General features: G+C 47.8%; 1 protein-coding gene across 5 annotated transcripts in view; it reads left to right on the plus strand.

Moving 5' to 3' along the window:
• Positions 1-20858, plus strand: part of LOC137355917 (pyruvate carboxylase, mitochondrial-like) — a 1077083-nt gene that overhangs the window by 995626 nt on the left and 60599 nt on the right. For all 5 annotated transcript variants that reach the window (XM_068021564.1, XM_068021567.1, XM_068021566.1 and 2 more), the window contains 2 exons: positions 19265-19509; positions 20261-20440. In XM_068021564.1, coding sequence (XP_067877665.1) covers positions 19265-19509; positions 20261-20440 — 425 coding nt within the window. The remainder of the gene's footprint in view (positions 1-19264; positions 19510-20260; positions 20441-20858) is intronic.

Raw genomic sequence — 20858 nt, forward strand, 5'->3', positions numbered from 1 at the left:
GTTGAATTGTGCCTTTCATATTGTCATGGAATGAGGTGATGATACTTAGTAGCTTTGGTGGACATCCGATCTTTTCTAGTAGTCTGAAGAGACCACGTCTGCTGATGAGTTCAAAGGCTTTGGTGAGATCAATGAAAGCAACGTAGAGGGGCATCTGTTGTTCACGGCATTTCTCCTGTATCTGACGAAGGGAGAACAGCATGTCATTGGTGGATCTCTCTGCTCGAAAGCCACACTGTGCGTTAGGGTAGACACGCTCGGCCAGCTTCTGGAGCCTGTTTAAAGCGACTCGAGCGAAGACTTTCCCCACTATGCTGAGCAGGGAGATTCCACAGTAGTTGTTGTAGTCACCGCGGTCACCTTTGTTTTTATAGAGGGTGATGATATTGGCATCACGCATGTCCTGAAGGAGGCCCAAAAGAAAGAAAGAAGGATGTCCTGGGGTACTGCTCCCTCATCCCAGCACAGGCATAGCAGTTCATGTAGTGCTGAGAGTATAGCAGGCTTGGCACTCTTAATTATTTCAGGGGTAATGCCGTCCTTCTCAGGGGCTTTTCTGCTGGCTAGAGAATCAGTGGCATTACTGAGTTCCGATTTTGTTGGCTGTATGTCCAGCTCATCCATGACTGGCAGAGGCTGGGCTGCATTGAGGGCAGTCTCAGTGACAACATTCTCCCTGGAGTACAGTTCTAAGTAGTGCTCAACCCGGTCCATTTGCTTGTATTGGTCAGTGATTGTGGCTCAGAACACATGCTGTCCATCCGACTGCTCACCACCTCTGGTCCAGTACACCTACTCAGCATCTATGCTCCAACACTCTGCTCCCCACCTGAAGCTAAAGACCAGTTCTACGAGGAACTCCATAATATCATTAGTAGCAACCCCAATACCGAACATCTGTTCCTGCTGGGGGACTTTGATGCCAGGGTTGGGGCCGACAATGACTCATGGCCCTCCTGCCTTGGGCTCTATGGCATTGGAAGGATGAATGAGAATGGACAGAGACTGCTTGAGTTGTGTATCTATCATAACCTCTGCATCACCAACTCGTTCTTTCACAATAAATCCTGTCACCAGGTTCCTTGGAGGCACCCAAGGTCATGTCGTTGGCACCAGCTGGACCTCATCGTCACAAGGCGAGCCTCTTTAAGCAGTGTTCAAACCACACGCAGCTTCCACAGTGCGGACTGCGACACCGACCACTCCCTGGTGTGCAGCAAGGTTAGACTCAAACCAAAGAAGCTGCATCACTCCAAGCAGAAGGGCCACCCACGCATCAACACGAGCAGAATTTCTCATCCACAGCTGTTACAAAAATTTCTAAATTCACTTGAAAAAGCCCTTCAAAACACTCCCACAGGGGATGCAGGGACCAAGTGGGCCCACATCAGAGACACCATCTATGAGTCAGTTATGACCACCTATGGCAAACGTGTGAAGCTGAATGCAGACGAGTCTCACATTGAAGAGCTGGAACCTGTCATAGCTGCTAAGCGCATTGCACTGCTGAACTACAAGAAAGCCCCCAGCGAGTTAACATCTGTAGCACTTAAAACAGCCAGAAGCGCTGCACAAAGAACAGCCAGGCGCTGCGCAAATGACTACTGGCAACACCTATGCAGTCATATTCAGCTGGCCTCAGACACCGGAAACATCAGAGGAATGTATGATGGCATTAAGAGAGCTCTTGGGCCAACCATCAAGAAGATCGCCCCCCTCAAATCTAAATCGGGACACAATAATGAATCTGTTGATGCAGTAACTACCCACATAATGTGTCATCAGCAGGATTAATAATACTGCAAGAGGCACCCAATTCCAAAACTTCCATTAATATGGTGAACAGACGGGGACCTGGAAATGATCTTTCTGGAACTCGATGCTTAGTTTAGAGATACAGCACTGGAACAGGCCCTTCGGCCCACCAAATCTGTGCCGACCATCAACCACCCATTTATACTAATCCTACACTAATCCCATATTCCTACCACATCCCCACCTGCCCCTATATTTCCCTACCACCTACCTATACTAGGGGCAATTTATAATGGCCAATTTACCTACCAACCTGCAAGTCTTTTGGCTTGTGGGAGGAAACCGGAGCACCCGGAGGAAACCCACGCAGACACAGGGAGAACTTGCAAACTCCACACAGGCAGTACCCAGAATTGAACCCGGGTCGCTGGAGCTATGAGACTGCAGTGCTAACCACTGCGCCACTGTGCCGCCCCACCTTATTTCAGAAGGCTTTGGGTTTAAGTCCCATTCCTGAAATTTGAGCCCGTAATCCAGGCCGACACTCCAAGTGCCAGTACTGAGAGAGTGCTGCACTGTTGGAGGTGCCATCTTCACTTGAGATGTTAAACCAAGGTCCTATCTGCTCGTTCTCAGGTGGATGAATAAGCCATGGCCACTGTTGGAAGTACAGTGGGATGGAGGGGGTGGTGGGGGGGGGGTAATTCTCCCCACTGGGCTGACCAATATGTATCCCTCAACCTGCTAAAACAGATAATCTGGTCATTATCTCATTGCATTTTGTGGGAGCTTGCTGTGTGCAAATTGACTGCCGTGTTTCCTACATTACAACAGTGAATGCACTTCAGAAAGTCAGCTATGTGGCCTGGTCCAATCTAGACCTCCTTTGTTATCTCTTGCCCCACCCCCACCTCACTTGCTTATAACCTGTGACTTTTCTAATATTTGTCAGTTCCGATGAAGGGTCACTGACCCGAAACGTTAACTCTGCTTCTCTTTCCACAGATGCTGAGTGGTTTCAGCATTTCTTGTTTTTATTTCAGAAAGTTCTTCATTGGCTGTAAAGTTTGTTTGTATGTCCTGAGGTTGTGAAAGGTGCTATATAAATATAATCTTTACTTCTCCATCTGGGCATACTGTCCGTGATGGCTGCTGTAAACAGAAGCATTCATTTAGTGGGTCATTTGTCCTTTGGTGACTTGCTATCATGTCACATCTGGGACCTTCCATTAGCCTCACTCTTTCCTTTTCTTGTGTTGATTGGTATCAGTCTCTCTTTCTCGCCTCTGAGTTAAAAGGTCATTAGAGTCCAGGTCCTTTTATACATTATCTAAGCTGACACTGCCAGTGCCAGTACTGAGGGAGTGCTGCACTGCCAGAGGCGCCGCCTTTCCGATGAGACATTAAACCAAAGCCCCCATCTCTCAGGCTCTCACAGGTGATACTAAAAGATCCCACGGCCACTATTGGAAGAAGAGCAGGGGAATTCTCCCCCGTGTCCTGGGACCAGTATTTATCCCTCAACCAACATCACTGAAGGAGATGGCCTGGCCATTTGTCTCAATCCAGCATGTGGCAGCTTGCTGTGTGCATATTGGCTGCCACATATTTCCTGTGTCACAGCAGTGATTAAACTTCGAAAGTACTTCATTGGCTGAACATTTTGGGACCTCCTGAGCTTGTGAAAGGCGCGACAGAAATGCAAATTTATTCTTTCATTTTTCATACGTTTGCTTGCTGTCAATGAATTTATAAAAAAATCTTGGCATTTCTTGTAATATCAATCGTACTGATGATGAATGGCTAAACCAGTTTTCTACCAGAAACATACATGACTGCATTCCTTGAATGGAAAGGAGTGGAGATGGAGTCCATGGTAGCAGAGTGTTAGGGTTTTACTGGGGACAAGAGCATCAATATACAATTCAGTCTTGGAACAATCTCATTTTCACCTTATTCCTGATGTTACTTTCATTGTTGCGTTTTGTTCATCTACTTCCAATCTACAGAAATTTCCTTCATGCTCATGCACTCCTCCTAATCACAGCCAATACCTCACAGATATCTTCCCTTGTATCTCTTAGTACGCTTGCGTAAATTAAAACATAAGAAATAGGAGCTGGAGTAGGCCATTTGGCCCTTCAAGCCTGCTCCACTATTCAACAAGGTTATGGCTGAACTTCTACAGCTACTTCTACATCTACTGCACCTTGGTCAAGGAAAGCTTCAAGTATATTCCCAGTCCAATCAGGAAGGAGGTATTGCTGGATCTAGTGCTGGGGAATGAGATGGGCCAAGTGGATCAAGTGTCCGTGGGGGGAACACTTTGGTAAGAGTGATCATTGTCATAAGCTTTAGATTAGTAACTGGGAAAGAGCAAGGAACAATCTAAAGTGGAACTTCTGAATTGGAAGAGGGCTAACTTCAATAGGATGGGAAGGGTCTAGCCAGGGTAAAATGGAACCAAAGGTTGACAGGAAAAACTGTGATGGTACAACGAGTGATCTTTAAGGAGGAAATGTTTTTGGTAACAGGCTGTGTTCCAACAAGAGGGAAAGGCAGGGAACCAAAGCCAGGGCTCCTTGGATGACGAGGCAGATAGAGAATACGATGATGTGTGATGCATATCAGGTGAATTCTTCAAGCAAGAACCAGGCTAAATACAATAAGTTGAGAGGGAAGTGAAGAGGAAAATAAGACTGGCAAAAAAAAAAATGAGAATAGAATGGCAGTTAACATAAAAGAGAACCCAAAAATCTTCTTCCGGCATGTAAATAGTAAGAAGTGGGGTGGAGCCTATTAGGGACAAAGAAGGTGATACATGCTTAGAAGTGCTTGGCAAGGCTAGAATACATAACGAGCACTTTGTATCAGTGTTTACTAAGGAAGATGATGCTGATAAAGTATCAGTAGATGTGGAGATGGTAGAGGGAATGGATGAGGTGAAAATTGATGGGAAGGATGTACTAGAAAGGCTGGCTATGCTTAGCGTGGATAAGTCACCTGGTCCTGATGGCTTGCATCTCAGGTTGCTAAGGTAAGTGGGAGTGAAGATAGTGGAAGGGCTTGCCATAATCTTCCCTGGATATTGGCGAGGTGCCAGAAGATTACAGCGTAGCGCAAACAACACATTGTTCAAGAAAGGGTGTAACTAGTAACTGCAGCCAGCCAGTTTAATATCAGTGGTGGGTCGGGTTTTAGAAACAATAATCAGGGGAAAATATCAACAGGCACTTGGAGAGGTTTGAGTTCATTATGGAGAGCCAGCTCGGATTTGTAAAAGACAGATCGTGTTTGACTGATCTCATTGAATTTTTTGATGAAGTAACAGAGAAGGTTGAGAAAACATGTGACAAAGTATCACATAAAAGGCTGGTTAACAGAATTGAGGCTCATGGAATAGGAGGGTCGGTGTCAACTTGAATTTAAAAATAGGCTTAAGGACAGATACCAGTGGGACATGGTAAATGGTTATTTTTCAGACTGGAGGATGGTAGACAGTGGTGTTCCCCAAGGGTGAATGCTAGAACCACTGCTTTTTTTGATAGTCAGTCATAGAGTCATCCAGTCATTACAATTCAGCCCATCAAGTCTATGCCGGTTCTCCGTACAGCAATCCAGTCAGTCCCGTTTTCCTGCTTTCTCCCTGTAGCCCTTTAAGTTTATTTCCTTCAAGTGTCAATCCGATTGTCTTTTGAAATCATTGATCATCTCCACTTCCACCACCCTCGTAGACAGCGAGTTCCAGGTCATTACCACCCGCTGCATAAAAGAGTTCTTCCTCCCATCCCCTGCATCTCTTGCCCAAAACCTTCAATCTGTGTCCCCTTAGTCCTTGTACCATCAGCTAATGGGAAAAGCTTTTCTTTGTCTATTTTATCCTAACCTGTTATAATCCTGACTTGGATGTTGAATTACGAAGTAAAATTTGGCAATGATACGAAACTTGGAGGTGTGGCAAACAGTCAGGGTGACACCAGTCGACTGCAACAGGACATAGATAGGCTAGCAGAATGGGCAAACAAGTGGCAGATGGAATTTAATACAGAGAAGTGTGAGATGATGCATTTCGACAGAAGGGATAGGGAGAGGCAATATAGCCTTAATGGTGCAGTTCTAAAACTTGTGCAAGGACAGAGGGACTTGGGACTTCATGTGTGTAGATCTTTGAAGGTGGCAGAACATTGAGCGAGAGTAATAAAAACAAGAAATGCTGGAAATACTCAGCACACCTGGCAGCATCTGTCCAGAGAGAAGCAGAGTTAACGTTTCAGGTCAGAGACCCTTCTTCAGAGTGAGAGAGTAGTTAGTTTCATGCTCGGCCCCCCCACCTGCCAAGAATGAGGCCCATTAATTTGGTCATGAACATTGGATTTTAAACTGTTACTGGAGTGAAGAAAGGACTTGTTAAACAACCCTTGAATGAAAACGTTTTCCCTCATTTCAGTCTTACATGGCCGACCCCCTTATCCTAAAACTGTGACCCCCCCCCCCCCCCCCCCCCAGTTCCAGACTCTCCAACCAGGGGAAAGACTGTCTCAGTATCTACCCTGTCAAGCCCTTTAAGAAATGTATATGTTTCAATGAGATCACCTCTCATTCTTCTAAACTCCAAGGACTATACAACAACTTCTTTAACATAGTGAAACGTCCCATGGTGTTTCACCAGAACATTATCAAACAAAACTTAACACAGCTACATGAGGCGATATTAGAGCAAATGACCAAAAGCTTGCTCAAAAAGGTAGGCATTAAGAAGCATCTTAAAGGAGGAAAGAGAGATAGAGACATGGAGGGGTACACGGAGGGGATTCCAGAGCTGAGGGCCTGGGCAGCTGAAGACAAGTATAGGCACACTCCACTCAGTCTCTCCTCATAGGACAACACTCTCATCCCAGCATTCAACCTAGTGAACCTTCATTGCACCTTCTAAGGCAAGTATATACTCCCTTAGGTAAGGAGACCAAAACTGTACACAGTACTCCATGTGGTCTCACCAAAGCCTGTATAATTGCAGCAAGAATTCCATACTCTTAGCCTTTAATGCAAGAAGGTTGGAGTATAACGTACCTTCCTAATTGCTTGCTCTACCTGCCTGCTAGCTATCCTTGGAGATTGGTTTGAGTTTCTTTTTTAGCCTGGCTGCGACTGGTTTATTTATTATGGACAAGAACACCAAGTAGGACCGGATGGATGAGAAATAGGAGGGGACCGAGGATGGAACCTTGGGGCACAGCTGAGATAGCCACGTGGTGTCTGTGTGACCACTGCAGGAGATGTCCTGGTGGCTCTGTTAGAACAGCTTGGAGTGGTGTCACAAGGGAGCAGCTGAAGAGGAGGAAGGTCATGCTGACAGAGAATGCAGCAGGCTTACGGTCACCCAGGGAAGAGTGAGACTGAAGGGATTGGCAGGGGAAGGAGTGAGAATGAGTGCCAGCACTGCTCATCAGTAGGCGAGACAGTCAGTGATATATGGGGCCTGTTACACTAGCTCTGCAGGCTACAGCTATGGATTTTCAGCTCTTGATTGCCAGACGCGGTCTGAGCACTTCTGCCAGTGATGTCACAACCACTTACTGTCAAACAGAATTATTAAAAAGAAAGATAACAGTGCCACAGATAAACATTAAACATACTGAGAGCAGGGATGAAGGACATCACTATTGTGGAGAGACTGTGCTTGTTCTCCTTACAGCAGAGAAGTTAAGGGGAGATTTAATCGAGGTGTTCAAAATGATCAGGGGTTTTGTTAGACTAAATAAGGAGAAACTGTTTCCAGTGGCAGGAGGGCCGGTAACCAGAGGGACACAGATTGAAGATAACTGGCGAAAGAACCAGAGGGGAGAGCAGAATTTTTTTTTACACAGTGAGTTGTTGTGATCTGGACTGCATTGCCTGAAAGGGCGGTGGAAACAGATTCAATAGTAACTTTCAAAAGGGAACTGGATAAATACTTGAAGGGGAGACATTTACAGGGGAAAGAATAGGGTAGTGGGACTAATTGGATAGCTCTGCCAAAGAGCTGGCACAGATCTGATGGGCTGAATGGCCTCCTGTGCTGTATCATTCTATTGGGAATCACACTGTTGTCCTTATGCTCCCATTGTGAACCTCCCAGTAGGGGACGAGCTCAATTTAACAACAACTTGCATTTACTTAGCACCTTTAACATACTAAAACATGCAGAAGCAATTGACATGAGCATTATAAATTAAAATTTGGCACCAAGTCATATAAGGAGATATGAGGACAGGTGACCAAAAGCTTGGTCAGAGGTAGTTTTAAGAAGTGTCCTAATGTAGGAGAGTGAGAGAGGGGTGGAGAGGTTCAGGGCAGGATTATAGAGCTTTAGAGCCCAGGCAGCTGAAGGCATGGCTGCCAGTGGTGGAGCGATTAAAATCGGGGGGGGGGGGGAGGGATGCTAAACAGACCAGAATTGAAGGGCCACCTCCTATGTTGCCTGTCGCATAACCACGCTCCCTGAATCACACCCTAGAGAAGGCAGTTCTGCTGACAGCAGCAAGCTGAGGTGCACAGTAACACCTTGGGGAAAAAAAATGCGGAATAAAACTGATTGATGAGGCCAAGGAGCCTGCTCATGAGAGATCACCGCTACGCGCCAGAGGAATTCATCAAAGCAAAGCCGGTCGCAACGTACACAGGCTTTAAATCTGCTGTCCCTGTGTCAGACTGTCGCAGTCTCACCTAGCTGACGGGTGTGGAATCAGTTCCACAGGCTGCTGTTTAAATTTTAATATGTCTGTTCCAGATGCTACAGACAGCTGGCTGATGTTTCCCAGGGCAGCCTGGTCAGTGTGAGATCCCCACTCAGGGTCAGTCCTGTCGTTCTGATTAGACTCCACTGTTCTATTCTCTGATAAAATGAGAGCCAGGCCATTCAGGGTGTTGTCAAGAAGCACTTTTTCACACAAAAGGGGAGTGGAAATCTGGAACTCTCTTCTCCCCCCCCCCCCCCCCCCCCAAAAAAGCTGCTGGGCTTGAGGAGGGGAGGTAAAGTGACAGTTTCAAATTGAGATTGATAGGTTTTTGTAAAGCAAGATTATTAAGATTTACAGACCAAGACGGGTGTATGGAGTTGAGATACAGATTAGCTACTATCTAATTAAATGGCAGAACAGGCTTGAAGGGCTGAATGGCCTCCTCCTGTTCTAATGTTTCTGTGTTAAATAATTCTGTAGCTGAAGGAGTTGTTTATCACACAGCCCTTTCGCTCTGTAGTAGCTATTTCTGTTAACCTTCCTCCCCCCCTACCACCCCCCCCCCCCCCAAGCTGCATGTTTTGTGTATCTTCCTGAAGTTACCCTTCCAGAATGAGCTTCCTAAAGGTCGGGGGTGGGTCACCTGTTTGCAACTTGATCACATGATCAGCATTTGACAGCCTGACCTTGAACCCGCTCCCTCCGCCACCCTCCGCTCTGCCAGGGTGCAAGCAATGATCCCAATTTTTTCGAAAGCATCCCTTTCGTCAGCTTGGCTCGGTTGGTATTGCTCTCCTTCCCTCCGAGTCGGGAGGTCATGGCTTCAAGACCCACTCCTGAGACTTGAGGCACTCAGTGCGAGTGGGGGAAATGCTGCACTGAGAGAGGTGCCACCTTTCGGATGCGACGTTAAACCGAGTCTGCCTGTTCTGATGGATGTTACAGGTTCCACTGCATCTTCCTTGTTTCAGTGACGGATGCTGATGATTTAAGAACTGGCTGGGGTGCTGGTTTTGCTAATCCTGTGTGTTTTATTCATTCAGCGGGGTGCAGATTGATTTATTGAGCAACACGGCAGTGCAGGGTGTTTTCGCATTGATGGGCAGTGCGAGCAGGGGCAGCGGGCGAGAAGGAGCTTAAGCCTCAGGCAGATTCCCCCTCCTGCACCACCCCCCACCCCCAACCCCCGTGCTCTTCAGTCTCCTCATTGTCACTGGGAGGAGTCAGGCGAAGGTCAGGTCTTTTCCTCAGTGGAAGGCTAAGGTTAAACAGCAGCTTGAGCCACATGGGTTAGCGCCAGAGAATGACAGGAGAAATTAACTTGCAAATCAGCGTTTTCCTTTTGAACACCTATTCATGTTACCAAGGGCCCCTCCTGTCGCAGAGTCACTTCACGTCAGCACAGGCCTCCTTTACTGGGTTCTCTTTCAGCTTTATTATCCAGCCACAAACAACTGAAAGGTTTCTGATGAACCCACTTCAGAGGTCATTGAGGATCAAGTGAAGTTTCCTTTCCTGACAAACTTGAGCAAAACATTTGAGTTTTTCAGACAATTTGGGAGCATTCCAGCCCACAACTGAGCAAATTTATCAAATTCACTTTCACACGGGGAGGGATGCGACTGCATGACCTCTGGGCTCTGAGCTCGGTGCCATCACTGTACTCCTGTGCTGCGTATGTAACAATAATAACTGCACTTCGAATGGAATTCATTGGCTGTGAAGTGCTTTGGCACTCCTTGAAGATGTGAAGGGCAATATATAAATGCAACCACTTTCCTTAGTTCAAGCAGTTTCTCTAACTTCATTCCCACAGGCTATTTTCTGCTGAACGGTGTTCTTTTCTCCAAACAAGTGGGTAAAGGACATCTTGCACTCGTGAAGTGGGACCTGGACATCTTTAATGTGACAGTATGAAGGGAGCTTTACTCTGTATATAACCCCATTTTTATATTTTTTATATCATTTGTCAAGGGGGCCTTTATTCCTCAGGCCCCCCCCCCCCCCCCCCCCCCCACGATCTAACCCCCTTTTTTTTTCTGTACCTGTCCTGGGAGTGTTTGATGAGGACAGTGTAGAGGGAGCTTTACTCTGTATCTAACCCTGTGCTGTACCTGTCCTGGGAGTGTTTGATGGGGACAGTGTAGAGGGAGCTTTACTCTGTATCTAACCCCGTGCTGTACCTGTCCTGGGAGTGTTTGATGGGGGCAGTGTAAAGGGAGCTTTACTCTGTATCTAACCCATTCTTTTTTCTTTTTTTTGTAAGTGTTTGGTGGGACAGTGTATCTAACACTTTTTTTTTTATGCCTTTATCTTTCTGAAATTGTCTCACCAGTCCCCTATGTAAGACAATAATTGTAATGTGGCCCGCACACGAAAAGGTTGGACAACCCTGGTGTAGAGGGAGTTTTACTCTGTATCGAACCCATTTTTTTTGTTTTCTTTTTTTTTCTGTACCTGTCCTGGAAGTGTTTGATGGGGACAGTGTAGAGGGAGCTTTAATGCAGCTCACCATTTCCTTCACTGAATCCCCCACCATCCTGGGGTTGCCATTGACCCAAAACTGAACTGGAGTAGCCACATAAATACTGTGGCTACAAGAGTAGGTCAGAGGCTGGGAATTCTTTTTTGTTTATTCATTCATGGGATGTGGGCGTCGCTGGCCAGGCCAGCATTTATTGCCCATCCCTAATTGCCCTCGAGAAGGTGGTGGTGAGCTGTCTTCTTGAACCGCTACAGTCCATTTGGGGTAGGTGCACCCACAGTGCTGCTAGGAGGGAGTTCCAGGATTTTGACCCAGCGACAGTGAAGGAACGGCGATATAGTTGCAAGTCAGGATGGTGTGTGACTTGGAGGGGAACTTGCAGATGGTGGTGATCCCATGCATTTGCTGCCCTTGTCCTTCTAGTTGGTAGAGGTCGCGGGTTTGGAAGGTGCTGTCTGAGAAGCCTTGGTGCCTTGCTGCAGTGCATCTTGTAGATGGTACACACTGCTGCCACTGTGTGTTGGTGGTGGAGGGAGTGAATGTTTGTAGATGGGGTGCCAATCAAGTGGGCTGCTTTGTTCTGGATGGTCTCGAGCTTCTTGAGTGTTGTTGGAGCTGCCCCCATCCAGGCAAGTGGAGAGTATTCCATCACACTCCTGACTTGTGACTTGTAGATGGTGGACAGGCTTTGGGGAGTCAGGAGGTGAGTTACTCGCCGCAGGATTGCTAGCCTCTGACCTGCTCTTGTAGCCATGGTATTTATATGGCTACTCCAGTTCAGTTTCTGGTCAATGGTAGCCCCTAGGATGTTGACAGTGGGGGATTCAGTGATGGTAATACCGTTGAATGTCAAGGGGAGATGGTTAGATTCTCTCTTATTGGAGATGGTCATTGCCTGGCACTTGTGTGGTGCGAATGTTACTTGCCACTTATCAGCCCAAGTCTGGATACTGTCCAGGTTCTTGCTGCATTTCTACACGGACTACTTCAGTATCTGAGGAGTCATGAATGGTGCTGAACATTGTGCAATCATCAGCGAACATCCCCAATTCTGCACCAAGTAACTCACCTCCTGACTCCCCAAAGCCTGTCCACCATCTACAAGGTACAAGTCAGGAGTGTGATGGAAGACTCTCCACTTGCCTGGTTGAGTCCAGCTCCAACAACACGCAGGAGGCTTGACACCATCCAGGACAAAGCAGCCCGCTTGATTGGCACCCCATCTACAAACATTCACTCCCTCCACCACCGCTGCACAGTGACAGCAGTGTGTACCATCAGCAAAATGCACTGCAGCAATTCACCACACCCCTTCTGACAGCACCTTCCAAATCTGCGACCTCTTCCACCGAGAAGGACAAGGGCAGCAGACGCATGGGAACACCACCACCTGCAATTTCCCCTCCAAGTGACACACCATCCTGACCTGGAACTATGTCGCCATTCCTTCACTGTCACTGGGTCAAAATCCTGGGCCTCCCTCCCTAAGAGAACTGTGAGTGCAGCGGTTCAAAAAGGCGGCTCACCACCACCTTCTCAAGGGATGGGCAATAAAGGCGGGCCTTGCCAGCAATGCTCGCATCCCATGAATGAATAAAAAAAATCTATGCCATACCTGACACCTGAATGCTGATGATGCCACCCACAGGAAGTAAAGTAACAGCTAATTTCCCAGATATCTCACAACTTGATGGCAGTAAACGTCATGCCTCTAGATTGACATCAGTTGCTGACCAGTAACATAGATGAGGCAGGATATGGATCCCATCTTCTTAAACATGCAGACAAACCTAAAGGCTGTCAAAGCCACTTCTATTTGAAAAGCTTTCTGGGAGCACGGCACTGAGGTAGAAGTGTGCTTGTTGTCTGCATTCAGTTGTTAAGTTGTATTGTTGTGTTGCCGGAAACAACATATCGGCGGGGGGTGGGGGGGGAGCAGGGGGGTGAACGATCTGCTTCTTCAAGCAATATCAAATTTAACAAAGCTACTCGTCAGCAGTAAACCAGCAGCTGAGAACAGATGGATCAATTGGGAAAGGATCCCAAGCTCTCCCCATCTGTTATGGCCACAAAGCGATTGCCTGAAGTGTTAATTGGTTAATCAATGCCTGGGGCGGGGCCTGATTTTAATCCTAAATATTGTTAATGATTTCTCACATTAGGAGCAGAAGGAGGCCGTTTAGCCCCATCGAGCCAACCCACTATTCAATTAGTTCATGACTGATCTGTATCTTAACTCCTTCTGCCCGCCCTGGTTCTGTAACTCTTAATATCCTTGCCTATCAAAATTCAACCAATCTCAGTTTTGAAATTGTCCACTGACCCCCCCCCCCCACCCCAATCCCCAGCCTCAACAGCTTTTTATGAGGGAGAGCGTTCTAGATTCCCACTCCCCTTTGTCTGAAGAAGTGCTTCCTCACATCATCCCCGAATGGCCTGGCTCTAATTTTGAGACTATGCCCCCAACCTTGTTCCCCAAAATACGTTGAGAAGCAGACTGTCATTACCAAAGGCCTCCATGCTCATAGATTCCACGGTTGGGTCCCAGCTTCGGAACACAGGAGCAGGAGTAGGCCATTCAGCCCATCGAGCCTGCTCCAGCATTCAATCATGGCTGATCATTCACTTCAATGCCTTCTTCCCACACTATTCCCGTATCCCTTTATGTCATTGGTATTTAGAAATCTGTCAATCTCTACTTTAAACATATTCAATGATTGATCTTCCACAGCTCTCTGGGGTAGAGAATTCCAAAGATTCACAACCCTCTGAGTAAAGAAATTTCTCCTCATTTCGATCCTAAGTGGCTTCCCCCTTATTTTGAAATTGTGCCCCCTGGTTCTAGACTCCCCAACCGGGGGGGGGGAAACATCTTACCTGCATCTACCCTGTCTAACCCTCATCAAGTAACTTAGATTGATAGCAGGCCTGAATCCTTTGGATTCATCGGAGCCGTTTATGATGGGCAGTTTGTGTTAGGAATTTTCTTTCATGGAAATCAACCAATCTTTAGAGAACAGACTGTGTTTAAAACTCACAGCCATCAGCTGCAAGGCTGAATGCTTTAGTCATGCCAGTCTAACCTGGCCAGCTAAACTAGAGGACTGGTCAGTTTAAACTCTGTGTTTGGAGATAAAGTGTGTGGTGTCTTTGTTAGGCAAATACAAATCTCACTGTGTGCTGTTCTTTCATCTCTCTTCTGTAGATAAAACTATTTATTGGTTCAAAGCCTGCAAATGAAAAGAAAGACTTGTATTTCTGTGGCACCTTCCACAACCTCAGGACATCCCAAAGTGCTTTCCAGCCAATGAAGTACTTTTTTGAAGTGTAGTCACTTTTGTAATGTGGGAAACACAGCAGCTATTTTGCGCTCAGCAAGCTCCAACAAACAGCAATGTGATCATGACCAGACCATCTGGTTAATAGAGTTGACTGAGTCACCTCTTTGAAGAGGGAATTTGCATGATGGACTGAGATACATTCCAGTAACCAGTGTGCACAGTAAGGGTTCTCTGTCACAATCCATGTGTCCTGCTATAATTTGCCAAGACATTGAGCAGCGACAAGGTGTGCTCCAGAGTATAGGGGACGCTAGGTCCGCTTACTGGAGTGGCCGATGAATTTGAAAGCGATTTGAAAACCCCAAAGCATGATAGGCACCTTTTTGAAAGGGCAACGATTGTATGTGGCACTTGAACCCACGGTTGGCTGTTTGTATCTTTGCAGAACATCTGTGTTAATGCTGCTGCCTTTTACTGAGAGTTACAACAGGCAAATGTAGGCAAGTGAACAATGACAAATTACAGTCCTGTTTGGTCACTGTGGTGTATCCAGTCTCTGAGGATGCAGTTAGTCTGTCAGCTGCTCAGTAGGACATGGCATACTTGAAGTGGAATAGACAGATACTGCCCGATTAGTATGTGATTCAGTGACTAGTGAATGAGACAGGAGCTCACGTGTTATTTGTAACTGGTCAATTATTTCAACTGTACAGAAAGGGAAAGAAGCAGTCCTTCTGTCGCAAATTAGAATCATACAGTAATAAAAAGCAGGCGAATCGGCCCATGTACTTGTGGCGGCTCTTTGAGAGAGCTATCCAATTCATTCTACTCCCCTGCTCTTTCCCCATAGCCCTGCAATTTTGTTCCCCTTCAAGTCTACATCCAGTTCCCCATTGAAAGTCCCTGTTGAATTTGCACTGCCCTTTGAGGCAGTGCATTCCAGATCGCAAGAACTTGCTGTGTACATTTTTTTTTCCCTTAGCTCTCCCTCTGGTTCTTTTGCCAATCACCTGAAATCTGGGGGCACGTATGGTGGGATCATAAAGGTGACGGGTCTTTTAGCAAAGAAAGCAGCTCCATTGAAAACAAAGGCAGGTTAATAAACAGATTGAGAGATGGGTGGAACACTACCTCCAGGGTAAACAAGGTCACCGAGCAAGCTGTAAACACCATAGAGAGCCTGCCTGTCATGGAAGTGTGAGATATCGAACCCACAGTGGAGGAATTTAGCAAAGCTATTGACTCGTTTGTCATTGGCAAAGTTGCAGGCGATGATGCCACACTGTCCAGGCTGTGTAAGAGAGTGTGCAAGGTAACAGAGAACACCAAACTGCGAATCTACCAGGTCTGTGTCCTCAGCACACTCCTCCAGTGAGACCAGGACAACATATGCTCGGCAGGAGCAAAGGCTGAACAGTTTCCACCTTCGCTGTCTCAGACATATCGTCGGCATCTCATTGCTGGACAAGGTCACCAACTTAGAGATCCTGGAGTGTGCTAATTCTGTCAGCATGCACTCATAACTAAGACAACAATGTCTGCAATGGCTTGACCGTATCCCCAATGACCTGTGTGGTGAATTGGCCACTAGATTATGACCTGCTGGACCCCCATCCCTCCGCTACATGGACACCTGCAAGCGAGATATGAAGATGGCGGCATCGACACAGCCAACTGGGAGATGGGCTCCAATTAGTGGGACCTGTGGAGGCTGATTGCTCAGAGAGGCATCAGAAGAGGCACATAGTTGACCACCGAGGCGTAAACCATCGTCTCACGTGACAGAAGGCCGCCAGCAGAAAAGGCATAAATCTGTGTCCTCTGGGTATTGACCCTCCTGCCACCTCTATCAAATCTCCTCCAACCTTCTCTGCTATAAGGAGAACAACCCCAGCACACAAAGATAATGACCCTTTGGCGAGAAAGACTTGCATTTCTATAGCACCTTTCCCGACCTCAGGATTTCCGAAAGCACTTTGCAGCCAATGAAGTACTTTTGAGCTGTGCTTACTGTTGTAGGAAACACAGCAGATAATTTGTGCACAGCAAGCTCCCACGGAGCAACGTGATAATGACCAGATCATTTGTTTTGGTGATGTTGACCAGGGGATAAATATTGGCCAGGACACCAAGGATAACTCCCCTACTCTTCCAATAGTGTCAGTGGAATCTTTTAAGTTCACCTGAGAGGGCAGACGGGTTTAACGTCTCGTCCAAAAGATGGCACCTTGTAGTGGGACAGCACTCCCTCAGTTCTGGCACTGGGAGTCTCAGCCTGGATTATGTGCTCGAGTCTCTGGAGTGGGGATCAAATCCACGGCCTTCTGATTCATGAGCCATGGCTGACACTCTGGGGCTCAATGTCTGTCACTGAGACTGTCCTTGGGACAGTGGTAGAGTGGGGGTTGGGGGAGGGGGGGGGAGTTCGGAGGAAAGATAGAAGCACTGAATCATTCATAGCCCCTGTAGAGATTTGACACCACAGCCAAGTACCAGGTGACCCCTGAACCTCCGTGCCTCTTGACCTAGTGGTCGGTAAACAGTGAATGCAAGCCAAGTAACAGTCCATGCATATGAGGCATACAGAGAGGCTGATGACCAGCAGGTATCTCTGAGACAGAGAGAGAAGGTGCTGAATTAGTGACAGAATCTGACTGCAGGCCTCAGAAATAATGGTGAGCAGCAGGGCCCCAACTGCACCATATGTCATGTCTGATGTAGGTGTGCAATGTAACCTTGTGAAGATTGCAAACTGAAGATTTATCAATTCCCCCTTCCAGCTATCACGATCACAAGGGAAAACTGCAATTCAGAATTAAAATCGCAAAACACTGTAGGTCAGTCCAAATCTGTAATGGGAAAGGAGAGATGATTATGTATCAAATATATTCCCCCTCCCCACCATCAGCTATGGCTTAGAGGTTATCACTCTTGCCTCTGAGTCAGAAGGTTGTGGGTTCAAGCCCCACTTCTGAGCCTTGAGCCCATAATCCTGGCCAACACTCCCAGTGCTGAGGGAGTGCTACACTGTTGGAGGTGCTGTCTTCCAGCTGAGACATTAAACTGAGATCCTGTCTCCCCTCTCAGGTAGATGTAAAAGATTTCGTGGCCACTATTAGAAGAAGAGCCGGGGATTGGCGGGGGGGGAGTTCTCCCCAGTGTCCTGGGGCCAACATTTATCCCTCAACCATCACTAAAAACTGTTTATTGTTCACTATCACATTGACGTTTAGGGAGCTTGCTGTGGGTAAATTGGTTGTCACATTTCCTACATTACAACGGTGACTAAACTTAAAGTACTTCATTGGCTGTAAAGCGCTTTGGGAGGTCCTGAGCTGGCGAAAGGCACTCTAGAAAAGCAAGTCTTCCCTTTTACCCAGAACATTATAACCTATTATAGATGCTGACTGAGCTGCAGTGCACGTGACTATTATCCATGCTTCCAAACGTTTGCCAGTATGAATCTGCACATGCGCGCATCAACATCACCACACAATGACACCATACGTAATGACGTCCGAGCGTTACCTCACTCCCCAAAGGCTGCAGTCGCCACCTCCATTCCCCCAACAGTACCTCTCTTCGACCGTTTGCTCCCGGCCTCACTGCTTCCCCGCCCTCGGCCACCCGTTCCCAACCTTGCTGCAACCGCCCCCCCAACACAGCCAATCATTCTCAGCCTTGCTGCTTCCCGACCCTGGCTGCTCGCTCCCTGCCTCGCTGCTTCTCTCGCTCGGCCAATCATTCCCGGCCTCGCCGCTTCCCCCCCCCCCCCACCCCCACCAACCCCCGCCGCCTCGCGGCTTCCCCCACCTCGGCCGATCGCTCCCCGCCGTGCTGCCCAGAGAAGCAGCATGGAGCGAGGGATGACAGGGTAACGCGGGAAGCAAGTGGCCGATGGGGGAGAAATGGCAAGGCCGGGAGCAAGTGGCTGAGGGGAGGCAGTGACGAGGTGGGGAGCTAGCGGTCAGATGACGGGCATGGGAGGGAGTGACGAAGAGAAGCACGATGGCAGGAGGGAGCGGGTTTTAGTTGGGTGTAGGATGGGTGCAGCAATCACAGCCATTGAAGGGGTTTGAGTTTAATTTGTTTTTTGTGTCAAATTGAGCCTTAAATATTTACCTTAAATATTTGTTCTCTGGCTCCTGACCCTCCTACCACCGGGAAACAGTTCCTCCTTATTTACTCTATGAAAATCCTTCATGATTTTGAGCACCTCTGTTAAATCTCCCCTTAACCTTCTCTGATCCAAGGAGAACAATCCCAGCTTCCCCACTCCCTCCACATAACTGAAGTTCCCCATCCCTGGTTCCATTCTAGTAAATCCCTTCTCCAAGGGCTTGACATCCTTCGGAAAGTGCGGTGCTCAGTAAAGTGTGGGTTACAGAGGCTCAGCAGGAATGATTGTAGGAGGAAGGCAGCAGAGTGAAGTTAAAGTGTCACACTGCCACTCAGCCTCGAGTCTCAGGCAGTGTTTCCTGAAAATAGTGAAGGAGCAGATCAGCAAGGATGGTGAATAATCCAGGAGCAGAACCTCTCGGAGTTGCTTCTCACAGACCTGCAAGCACTGACAGTCCTAATTCCTCTTTTTGAGAGGTCTTTCTGTCATTAAGTCAGCGCAGAAGGAGGCCATTCAGCCCACTCTGATTCTCCCAGCTCTGTGAAAACTTTCCAGTTAGTCCAATTCCCCTGCTCTTTCCCTATCGCCTATTCATTTATAATTGAATGTATCTACTTATCTGATTCTACTCTTATCAAAATCCCTCATAATTCTGAGCATCTGTATCAAACCCCCCCCCCTTAACCTTCTCTGCACTAAGGAGAACAATCCCAGCTTCTCCCAGTCTCTCTACATGAACTGAAGTCCCTCATCCCTGGTCCCATTCCAGTAAATCTCCGTTGCACCCTCTCCAAGACCTTGGCATCCGTCCTAAAAGTGTGGTGCTCAGAATTGGTGCTGTTCTGAGGGACATGGATATAAAGTGTAGCTAAACTAACTGGGGACCTATGCTCCATCCCCTCAGGTATTGACCTGCAAAGTGTCTACGATTACAATGAGTACTGGGAGATGACCCGCCAGCTCTACGCTCCGTTTGACTGCACGGCCACCATGAAATCAGGAAACGCTGACGTCTATGAGAATGAGATCCCCGGGGGGCAGTACACCAACCTGCACTTCCAGGCCTACAGCATGGGCCTGGGCAACAAGTTCAAGGCGGTCAAGAAGGCCTACACTGAGGCAAACAAGCTTCTCGGAGACTTGATAAAGGTGAGGCCTTCAAATCCTTCCAGGCAGCTGGGGAGGGGTTAGAAATCAGGATTGCTGTATCCTCCAGCACATTTACAAATCAGGTTGCCATATCCTCCAGGATTGCCCTGGAGTCTCCAGGAGGTTGGGAGCAAACCCGAGGTGGAAAAATTATAGAGATGTTCAAAAATTGTTTCTAATAACTGACAGTTAAACTTTTTGTTTATTGCTTATAAAGATATTTGAGATGGGAAACAGGCGGTTTGACTGACAGCCAAGAATTGGGGAATGGTTGTCCGCTTTCCAATTGACCGTGGGAAGGAGGGGGGGAACGCGAGGGTGGGTGTGCCTGGTGGCCAATGGTGGGAGTGCGGGGAGGTCACGTGATGAAACCTCCAGGAATGTGGCCAACCAGAGTTGGAAACCCAAATTATGAATCAGTATTCCTGACCTCCTTGTTCACTGGTCCAAGTAGGTCGGGCCGGAGGATCACATAGCCGGAATGGATTCTCCCAGCCCTCGTAAGCCTTCTGTCCCGGCTCAAAGTTCACTGTCCCTCTGCCTCCTCCCTCCAGCCCCGACTGGGGCTTGAGACATCCTGAGGTGAGAATGGCAGGGACCAGACATTAAATGGTTCATCTTCAGAACCTTCCTCTAAGGCAATGAGGCCTTTCTCTGTCCCTGACAATCCCCAGCTCCGATAACCCCGTATGGAAAACAGCTGGTTACAGATTCCTCCCAACAGCTGTCTTTGATCTTTTCCTGTTGCTAGGTAACCCCTTCCTCCAAGATGGTGGGCGACCTGGCGCAGTTCATGGTCCAGAACAACCTGACACGGGAGGATGTGGAGCAGGATGCCGAGGAGTTGTCCTTCCCCCAGTCGCTGGTGGAGTTCCTGCAGGGATACATCGGAATTCCCCACGGGGGCTTCCCCGAACCTTTCCGCAGCAAGGTAAGATCCCGTTCTCGGCACCGTCCACTCGCAGGGACACCTTCATCCTCACCCTTGTGTTCAAATCCCTCCATGACCTGGCATCTCCCTATCTCTGTAACCTCCTCCAGCCCCACAACCCTTAGATCTCTGGGCTCCTCCAATTCCGGCCTCTCGAGCATCCCCTGATTTTAATCGCTCCACCATTGGCGGCCGTGCCTTCAGTCGCCTGGGGGCCTAAGCTCTGGAATTCCCTCCCTAAACCTCTCTGCCTGTCTCTCCTCCTTTAAGGCACTCTTTACCAAGCTTTTGGTCACCTGCCCCTATATCTCTTCATGTGGCTCGGTGTCAAATTTTGTTTGATAATCACTCCTGTGAAGTGCCTTGGGGCCCTTTACCACTTTGAAGGCATTATATAAATGTAGGTTGTTTTTAAAAA

This window comes from Heterodontus francisci, chromosome 44 (assembly GCF_036365525.1).
Source record: "Heterodontus francisci isolate sHetFra1 chromosome 44, sHetFra1.hap1, whole genome shotgun sequence".
NCBI classification, from domain to species: Eukaryota; Metazoa; Chordata; class Chondrichthyes; order Heterodontiformes; family Heterodontidae; genus Heterodontus; species Heterodontus francisci.